At 39.9% G+C, this 10,723-nt stretch overlaps 1 protein-coding gene across 1 annotated transcript in view; it reads right to left on the bottom strand.

Annotated features, from left to right (window-relative positions):
* The window catches only part of TTYH3 (tweety family member 3), a 180,007-nt gene that overhangs the window by 52,413 nt on the left and 116,871 nt on the right, over positions 1-10,723 (bottom strand). The window contains exons 3-5 of the mRNA XM_044678846.1: positions 7,937-8,048; positions 4,202-4,422; positions 2,491-2,593 (exon numbers count right to left, since the gene is read on the bottom strand). Coding sequence (XP_044534781.1) covers positions 2,491-2,593; positions 4,202-4,422; positions 7,937-8,048 — 436 coding nt within the window. The remainder of the gene's footprint in view (positions 1-2,490; positions 2,594-4,201; positions 4,423-7,936; positions 8,049-10,723) is intronic.

The raw sequence follows: 10,723 nt of genomic DNA, 5'->3' as shown, positions 1-10,723 counted from the left end.
TTCTTCTTCTTCTTCTTCTTCTTCTTCTTCTCTCTCTCTCTCTCTCTCTCTCTCTCTCTCTCTCTCTCTCTCTCTCTCTCTCTCCCCCTCCCACCCCCACCTCCACCCCCACTCCCACAGAGAAACTGCCAACTAACATAGGTAGAAGGTATTCCCTAGAGCAGCCAGGTGGCACAGTGGATAGAGCACCAGGTCTGGAGGTAGGAGGTCCTTGGCTCAAATCTGGCCTCAGATACTTCATAGCTGTATGACCTGGGGCAAGTCAAATAACCCCAAATGTCTGTCTCTTCCTGCTCTTCTGTCTTAGACTGATACTAAGACCAAAAAAATAAAATAAAGTAGAAAAAATTTTAATGTGGCCATAGACACTTCATAGCTGTCTGACCCTGGGCAAGACACTTAACCCCAATTGCCTGGTCCTTACTGTTCTTATGTTTTATTCTTGATACTAAGACCAAAAAAAAAAAAAAATGACAAAAAAAAAAATCTGGTCTCATACACTTCCTGGTGGTATGACCCTGGGCAATTCACTTAACCCTAATTGCCTAGCCCTAGCCCTTCTTAGAGTTGTTAATAAGACAGAAAATAAGATTTTTTAAAAAGTAGAAGGAATTTCCTCACTGTGGAATTAGTTCCCTATACTAGTGAGGTTCTAGTCTCTATCCCTATCCTTCCTGGAAATATTGTGGGAATAAAATAAATTGAGAAAATTGAAAAAGTGCTTTATAAAACACAAATCATTTGAGGCAGATGGTTTTGGCCCCTTAGTTAAAAAACAAAACCAACAAACAAAACTCTCCTTTGGTTTTCCAATTCCATCCAAGGTATACTCAAGCCAAGGACTGAAAGCTCAAATCGTCTATTCTACCTGGATATATAGGACAGTCTCACATACAATAAAGCTTTCTGTTCTTTCCAATAAAAAAATAGTTCAGGACTGGGGCTCGCAACTGTGCTGAGATCTGACCCGTGGGCCAGGAAGACCCACGGCCTCCCTTGGCTACTTTCTTTTCTGTAAAATAAAGGGGTCACTTCTCTACAGAGATGGGAGGCTACAAGTGTGAAGTCACACGTTTACTGCCAGGCATGGTTGAGTTTTGCTCGTTGGTTTTGCTGACGTGACTCTCCCCCCTCCCCTTCTTTTCTATTTCATTTCTATTCAAAGGGATGGTCTCATGGGTGTGGGGCAGGAGCAACTTCAGAAATGAAGGTGAGGTGTAAAAATAAAAAGGTATCGATAAAAATTTATTTTTTGAATAATTTGGAAACATTTTTTTAAACCTTTACCTTCTGTCAGAATAAATACTGTGTATTGGTTCTAAGGCAGAAGAGTGGTAAGGGCTAGGCAATGGGGGTCAAGTGACTTGCCCAGGGTCACACAGCTGGGAAGTATCTGAGGCTAGATTTGAACCCAGGACCTCTCATCTCTAGGCTGGCTTTCAAGCCATTGAGCCACCTAGCTGCCCCCTGGAAATAGTTTTGAGTGAAAATACACGTATAAACTAGTGGAATTGCTTGTTAGCTCCAAGAGGGAGGAGGGGAGAGGGGAAGGAGAGAACATGAATTACAGAACTATGGAAAAATATTTTTTAATAAAATTAAAATTATACTAAGAAATTAAAATAAAAACATGATCAAACAGGAGTAGTAAATTAGACTAGATGTTCTCTTGGTTCTCTTCTTGTTCTGATGTCTATGGGTTCTAGACTGATAGTCAAATCATCCTACCAGTCTTATAACTAGGTGACTGAGATTCCCCAATTTCTGCTAACGAACCAAAGGCAATTTGTTGGGTTTTATGTTACTACACTGGGATTACAAAGGTTACCAATTATATTGAAAGAGTTATCAAAATACATTTTTAAAAACTGTAACCTTCTGTCTTAGAATTAATATTAAGTATCAGTTCTAAGGCAGAACAGTAAGGGCTAGCAACTGGGGTTGTGACTTAGCCAGTCACACAGCTAGGAAGCGTCTGAGGCTATATTTGTTTTTTAGTCTTTTTTTTGTCTTAGTATCAGTTCTAAGACAAAGGAGCAATAAGTGCTAGGTAAATAGGGTAAGTGACTTGCCCAAGGTCACATAGCTAGGAAGTATCTGAGGCCAAATTTGAACTCAGGTCCTCAACTCCAGGCATGGCCTCTATTCACTGTACCACCTAGCTATATCCCCAAAATATTTTTTAAAACAAGTTCACAGACCCCTAAGTTAGGGAATTCCTATCCTTAGGGAAACCTCTTTTCCAAATGAAAAACTCGACTGAATACCCAGAGAATGTCTTCATGGGGGTTTCTTTGCTCTGAGGGAAAGAGTCTCTCCTAGATGTTGGGAATCTACCAGTTGGACCCATTAGCAATGGCGGCCATCCTAGGGTCTTATGAAAATTAACTGGCCAGTGAAGTCAAAGCAGTCTATAGGTTTCTCTCCACCCACCCACCAGCCACCACCTTCCCACCCCCCCTCAGCTGAGTCTCATCTCAGGGTCCCCACAACATACCCTACTAGGATGGCCTTGGAGTTCCGGATGAGTCCAAAGAGCACAAGCAAACAGATCAAGACATCAAAAAGGAGGAGGCCCAGATACCCCAGCCATCTGAGGACAAGGAAGCAGACAGGTACAGGCTTTCTGAGGATACAAACACTGATGAGGCAGAGACTAGAAACAGCATAGATCCGATGTGCCAATCTCAAGGCTGACTGACTGACTGCCTTTCTTCCTAGTTTTTCTGCCTCAACATGGGACAGTCTCATCCCCAGTCCCTAAAGTCAAATTATTGCTACCTTGACTCCCTCTTTCTTTTCCCAATATCCCTGCTTTATAGACACATATCTCCAGTAAAGAGGAGAAAAAGGTGCCAGCTTTCATTTTATACTAAGGTTTTAGGAACCAAGTATGTTACACCCTTCAGAGGGGGTATTTTATTTAAAAAGAAGACACCAATAGTTTTCTTCCTTCTAAGAAATAACTGTCTTAATCAGGAATTCTTAACCTTTTTTGGTGATATGGACCTTTCTGAAGAAGCTTTCTCAGATTTATATTTTTAAATACATAAAATGAAATTGGTTTATAAAGGAACTCAATTTTGTTGAAAAAAAGATGTAATTTATTTTTCCCTATTCGAGTTCAGACTCCCTGAAAATTTCTCTGCAGACCCTTTAAGAGTCCATTGACAAAGGTTAAAAACACTTGGTCTACATGGTAAACTTCCATGCAGAGAACAGAACAGAAGGGAGAACAGGAACAGAAAGCTACAAGTGTGAACTTACACATTTGTACCCCCAAAAAAGCAAACTGTGCAATAGAGATATGTAGTCATATTACAATTCTTTTTTTTCTGTTCTATAATGTATATGGAAATGACCATTCTACTTGGTGCCTGTTAAATTCAAAATAAAAATTTTATTTAAATTGTTTATTATTTATTATGTATTAATTTATTTAATTATTAAATGAGTTTTGGGCTTCAGTGGGAGAGATCTGTTTAAGTGGGTTCTTTGCTAGGCACCTTTCACATCACACTAGACTTACTCCTCCAAATTCTGGCAGCAAAAACATTTTGAATTTTCAAGTTATTAGAACACAAAGGAAGTTTGAAGTGTCCTGATCTTCCCAGGGCCTAGTCTCTATGCTGGGACTCCATACTTTCAGCAGAGAAACAATTTCCATTAGAGGACACAGAATCAGGCAAAAATCATATGGGGTAGCTGTTCCAAGCAAGCTAGAGGTGCCCTGGGATTGAGCTCTTCCTATATAGTTGTCATGTCTAGCATGACAACTAAGGTGGGAAAAGAGGGGTGTATAGCTTAAGGATCAAAATGGAAATTGGGTATGTATTGGTATTCAGTGCCAGAATAAAGACTAAAGAAAATGAGAAATGAAGTCTCTTCTCCAGCTTCCCAAAGCCCTCAATCACCTTCCAAAGTAGCTGCCCCTTTCCCATGCCCGCCTGAGGACGTTGGCATCAATGCCCATCTTGCCCCCTTTCTCCCTAGTTCCCCTGCCCCTAACCTTCTCCTGACTCTCTGCTTCTGCCCATTCAGAAATTTTTCCCTAACCCCACTCAATAAACCAAAAACAAGAAAGAACATCAATGTTACTGGTGCCCAAAGCCATGCAGGTAGAGGAAAAGAGACCTGAGAGGGCAGCTGCCCTTACTTCTCAGTCCATCTTAGCCAGCTCTTAAAAAAAGCCTCTTATTACCTGTACCAATCATAGAGGTCAACCTGGACCGCCAACTCTTCCAGTGATACCGCATTATTCTTCCAGAAGGGGATCTCAGCGGTTTGCCGAACCAAGTCATACAGAAGGCCCTGGAGTTTCTGGACAATGTGCAGGTAATCAGTATGTTTCGTGTAGAGTTTCTCCAGGGTCTGAAGGCTGGTCTCCACTGTCTGATTGAGGGCCATTGTGGTGTCTGTCACCTGAGAGGGAGAAATAGCAGCAAAGAGGTAAGGGAGAGAAAGGACAGGGTAGATGATTAGTTCTGGGTGGGCAGTGGAGTAGTGGTGAGGGGAAGAAATGGCCCTAGGGTGGGTTTATTTTACTTTATTCTAATAACAAATTTCCACATCATAAGTTTTCTAAAATTATGTGATCCAAATTGTCTCCCTTCCTCCTTCCCTCCCCTAAAGAGCTGGCAAGCAATTCAATCTGAGTTATACATATATTATCATGCAAAATATATTTCCACATTATTCATTTCTGTAAGTGAATAATCTCATAAAACCAAAATCCCAAAACATATATCTGGGGCAGGTTTTCAAATCTTAGTATGCTATGATCACACATGTAAAATCTATATTAGATTGCTTACCATCTCAGGGAAGAGAGAGGGATGGGAGGGAAGGTGGAAAGGAGGGAGAGATTTGGATCTCAAAAAATATTTTTCAAATAATGTTAAAAATGTGTTTTCCCATAAAAATGAAATATTATTTTTAAAAAAAGAAACTCAGTATGTTACCTCTTCAAGAGGGGCATTTCCCTTTTAAAAAACGATACCAGTAGTTTTGGTATTGACTGGGGAAGTCAATTTGAGAAACTGGGAAACATCACTTACTCTAAGAAGGAATGGGAAGAAGGGAGAAAATTTTTTAGAACTTAAAAAAATTTTTGTAAAGATATTTTATTTTAACAATTACATGTAATAACAAATTTCCACTTAAGTTTTCCAAAGTTACATATTCCAAATTGTCTCCCTTCTTCTCTTCCCTCCCTGCTACTGGAACTGGCAAGCAATTTGTTCTGTATTATACATATATCATCATGCAAAACATATTTCTATATTGTTAATTTTTGTAAGAGAATAATCACATAAAACCAAAACCCCAAATAAATTTAAGTGAAAAATTGCATGTTTTCATCTGCATTCCAGTTCCAACAGTTCTTTCCCTGGAAGTGGATAGCATTCTTTGTCATAAGTCCTTCAGAATTGTCCTGGATCATTGTTTTGCTGAGAGTAGCAAAGTCTATCACAGCTAATCATTCCACAATATTGCTGTTACTGTATACAAGGCTCTCCTGGTTCTGCTTATTTTGCTATGCATCAGTTCATGTAGGTCTTTCCAGTTCTTTCTTAAGTCATCTTGTTCATCATTCCTTATAGCACAATAGTATTCCATCACCATCATATACCACATTTTGTTCAGCCATTCCCCATTGAGGGGCATTTCTTTAATTTCCAATTCTTTGTCACCACAAAAAGAACAACTATAAATATTTTTGTACAAGTGGGTTCTTTCCTTTTTTTTTTTTAATCTTTGGGATATGGACCTAGTAATGGGATTAGTGGATCAAAGAGTATTCATTGTTTTATAGCCCTTTGACCATGGAACTCAAAATTTTAAAAATAATAATGTTAAAAATTGTTTTTACATGTAATCAGGGAAGTTTTTTTTAAATTTTAAGAAATTATGTTACCTTTTCAAAAAGTTTATCTTCCTTTAAAAAGACATTTTGGCATTGACTGGAGAAGTCAATCTGAGAAACTGGGAAACTAACTTCTTACTCTAAGAAGGGATAGGGCTGGAGCAAAGCAACTATGTGAAGCAGTGGATAGAATTAGGAAGATCTGAGTTCATATCTGGCCTCAGACACTAGTTGTGCAATCCTGAACAAGTCATTTAAGACTGGATGACCCAAGTTTAAATCTGGCCTCAGACACTTACGAGCTGGGTGACCCTGGGCAAAAGTCGGCCATAGTTTTCCTCATCTGTAAAATGCAGATAATAATAGCACCCTCTCTCTGAGGTTGTTGTAAAGCTAAAAATGATATAATATTTGAAGTGTTTTGTAATCTTAAACTGCTATTTAAATGCTAGCTGAGAGCTGGGCCTGAAGTCAGGAAGATCTGAGTTCAAATGTGGCCTCAGATGCTTCTTATCTGTGTGACTTTGGGCAAGTCACTGAACCTTGTGTGCCTTAATCCTTTGGAGAAGGAAATGGCAAATCACTCTAGTATCTTTGCCAAGTAAACCCCAAATGGGGTTATGGAGAATTGGATATAACTAAAATGAATGAACAGCTGAAGCCCAGGAAGGGTGATGTGCCCTAATCTTCATCAAAGATGAGGTTTGAGTGGATCACAGATCTAGAATTAGAAGGGACCTTAAAGGTGACCATCTAGTCCAAGTCCCTTGTTTCACAGAAAAGGAAAATAAAGCTTAAGTTAAATGACTTGTCCAGGGTCATATCAGTAGCATGTATCAGAGGCTGGATTTGAAACCAGTTCCTCTAATTTCATTGTCAGTGTTCTTTTCTGTCCAACTCTAACACAGAGAGATTCTGAGGCCCTTGGGGCAAGGGAGGAATGGTTATTTAACTCATCTAGAGGTCAATAATAGCTCAGGGATAAAACTGGAAGGTCCTGGAGACTCAGGCACTCAGAGTTGCTGATAGGGGCATGCTGAGAGGTGAACAACAGGCTCTGCTATTTATGCCACTTGAACAAAGAGTGTCCTCAGTTTTTTGAAGAGGCAAAGCTCTGATCATGTCACTTTTCTCAGGAGTGTTAACTAGAAGCTGTTGTTTTCTATCCACCCTCACCTTCATTCACACATCTCTTCTCTCTCACACCCACACAAAACCCACCTTTCCTCTCACACATACAATTGCTACCTTTTTTATACATCTCCCCCTTTCTCCCTCTATATACAAATCTACCTCTGTCTCTCCTAGTTTGTCTTTTTCTCCCCTTGCAGACCACAAGTTCATGGATCTGAAGCTCTGAGACCAATCCTCTTATTTTGTAATAAGGAAACTGAGACTTGTGAAGGTTACATGACTTGTCCAAGGTCACACAGGTAGGAAGAATCAAAGATAGGATTTGAAACTAGACCTTCAATTCTAGAGTCAATGATTTTTCCATTATACTTTTTGTTATAATAATTATATTATTTTCCATTATAATTCCTATATTATACATACAATATTATATTATTATGTATTATGGTATAATTTATATCTATTTTAATTCCATTATACTTATTATTATACACTACATTGTATACTTTTATATTACACATACTATATTACATACTTTATTTCAATTATAAAAATTACATTAGTTATAAAATAATAATTTTGACCATATGTTAATGTCTCTATCATACATACACATTCAAAACTCATATTTTTCCCCACACAAAACCAAATTTCCCCCCTATTCTTACTCACACATACTCTACACTTTACTTCTCTGCATCTCCCTCAAAGAACACACACACACACACACACAGAGCCAGTGAAACTCCCCCTTTAGCTGGCAAAGGAAGCACTCAGCAAATTCTCTCTCTCTCACTGAGGCCATGGCAACCTTCACTCTAGGGCCCAGGGATGAGGGGGATGAGCTAAACATCCTTAAAAGAGATGGCTTCATCTCTTGGCTTTCCCTCTAAGCCCTATGGCCAGTTCCCAGGCCCATTCTTTTCCCCATCTTACCCGGTCCTGGACTCCAGCCACAGTTCGGTTTGCATGGCGAAGTGAGTATGTGACCCGGTGAATGCCATCGCTGGTCTCCCCATTGCCGTAGAATCCCACAGCGATGCCAGCACTAAGGAGGAGGGTGAGGAGATGGTTAGGAAAATACTCATTCACTGAAGAAATGACAAGCACTGTCCACCACCTTCTCTGTCTCATCCTTTCTCTGTTTCTCTCTCTCACTCTGGCTCTCTCTCTATCTCTGTCTCTGTCTGTCTCTCCCTGTCTGTCTCTGACTTTCTCTGTCTCTCTTTCTTTCTCTCTGTCTCTGTTTCTCTCTCTCTCTGTCTTTCTCTCTAGCTCTGTCTCTGTCTGTCTGTCTCTGACTTTCTGTCTCTGACCCTCTCTGTCTCTCTTTCTTTCTCTCTGTCTCTGTTTCTCTCTCTCTCTCACTCTTTCTCTCTGTCTGTCTGTCTCTGTCTGTCTGTCTCTCTCCAAAATACATTACACAGTTGGTCAACAAGCATTTATTAAGTGTTTCCAATTCACCAACGCTGTGGAAGAGCTAGGGATACAAAGGCATAAATAGTTTTTGTCCTTGAGAAGCTTAAATTTTAAGTGGGAGACAACACATCATCATCTCTTTTAATCCCCACAATCAAAAAGCATTAAGTGCCTACTATGCAAACAGATTATCTCCATTTCATAGAAATGAGGAAACTAAGCTTCAAAGGAGAAGTTAGATGGCACATTGGATAGAGTGCCAGGCTTGGAATCAAGAAGACTCATCTTCCCCAGTTCAAATCTGGCCTCAGACACTTACTAGCTGGGTGACCCTTGGCAAGTCATTTAACCCCTTTTGCCTTAGTTACTTCAACTGCCAAAAGAGCTGGAGGGGAAAAAAAAAGGCAAACCACTCCAGGATCTTTGCCAAGAAAACCCCAAATGGGGTCACTAAGTTAGACACAATTGAAATTACTCAAAAACAACAAAATTCAAAAGAAGACTAAATGGGGCCAGCTAGGTGACTCAATGGATAGAAAGCCAAGCTGGAGTCAGATCTTGGGTTCAAATCTGGATTCACACTTCCTAGCTATGTGACCTTGGGTGAATCACTTAACTCCCGTTGCCTAGCTTTACTGCTCTTCTACCTTAGAGCCAATACACAGTATTGATCCTAAGGCAGAAGATAAGGGTTTAAAAAATAAATAAATTTAATTAATTAATTTAAAAAGAAAAAGAATAGGGTATTGAGGAAGGAGGGAGGTATGAAAGGCATAACCAAATCTACTAAGATTGTGATGAGTTTGGGATTAAATTAATAGTTCAGTTTCTTAGAAGATATACTATTCCCTCTCCTCCTCTCATGTATCCCCCCTCCCTTTGTAAATCCTTGTGTTCTATCTTAGAATCTAAATGAATGAATTCCAAGGCAGAAGAGTAATAAGCGTTAGGCATTTGGGGGTTAAATGACTTGCCCAGGGTCACACAGCTAGGAAATGCCTGAGGTCAGATTTGAACCCAGGTCCTCCAATTCTAGGCCTGGCTCTCTATCCCCTGAGCAACCCAGTGGATAGATAAAATGGATAAATAAACCCCATTTATCCCCTTTGATAAACCATCTGAGTCTGGCTGTGTCTCCATGCATAGGACTCTCTCCTCATCTCTTGGCCTTCCTTTAAACCTCAGCTAAAGTCCCATCATCTGCAAGAAACCTTTCCCAATTCTCCTTCCCTTGAGACTCTCCCTAATGTAGCCTGTATATATCTTGTTTGTACATGGTTGTTTGCAGGTTGTTTCATCCATCAAACTGTAAGCTCATAGAGGATGGAGACTTTTACCTTTCCTTGTATCCCCATGCCCAGCACAGAGCCTGGAACAAAGTAGGTGCTCAATGAATGGGAGACGTTTGACTGCCAACGAATGACTAACCAGTGGACTCCTGATGACACAGGCTACCCATCTCCTGATAGATGGACTCAGGGCAGAGAAAAACTTTTGCAGGGGACATTGCTAATGCAGAAACATGTTTTGTCTGACTATCTCTTTATAATAAGAGTTTTGTTTTTCTTGCTTTTTCAGTTGGAGTTATGAGGAATTTTGAAAAAAATTGGAGTAAAAAAAGAAAGTAACTATTCTGAAATATAGTCACTAAATTATAAACTTTAGAGTTAGAAAGAATCTCAGAAGCCATTTAGAACAAGCTCCTCATTTTATAAGTGAGGGAAATTTAGTCAGAGAAATTAAGTGATTTGCCAAGGATCTCACAGATAGTAACTCTTAGAGGTGGGATTTGAACTCAGGTTCTCTCATGACAAAGTTAACATTTTTACTCCTCTATTTTCACCCCGCTGCCCTGACTGAGCTCAAGGGAGCTCTCCGTCCTTAATTTCCAACCTACAAATGTTTAGTATAAATCTCAACACTAGGGTAGGTACAATGAATGGTTTGTTTCTTTTTTTAAACCCTTACCTTCCATCTTAGAATCAATACTGGGTATTGGTTCCAAGGTAGAAGAATGGTAAGGGCTAGGCAATGGGGGTTAAGTCGCTTGCTCAGGCTCACAAATTATTTGGGGTCAGACGTGAATCCAGGACCTCCCATCTCTAGGCCTGGTTCTCTACCCACTGAACCACCTAGCTCCCCTGGTACATGAATATTGTTGGTTAACAACAAGACAGAGGAAAGAAGAGTTTTCATGCTTGGTAGATGGGCTAGAGACCTAAGCATTGGTCCTAGATTGGAAAAAAGAGCCAATCTCAGAAAGTACAAGAATGGCTAGCTCCCCAAATCCTCCCCACCCAACAG

The sequence above is a fragment of the Gracilinanus agilis genome, chromosome 1, assembly GCF_016433145.1.
Source record: "Gracilinanus agilis isolate LMUSP501 chromosome 1, AgileGrace, whole genome shotgun sequence".
Classification (NCBI taxonomy): domain Eukaryota; kingdom Metazoa; phylum Chordata; class Mammalia; order Didelphimorphia; family Didelphidae; genus Gracilinanus; species Gracilinanus agilis.
Note: the sequence above shows the minus strand (reverse complement) of the source record. Positions and strands in the feature narration are given on the sequence as shown.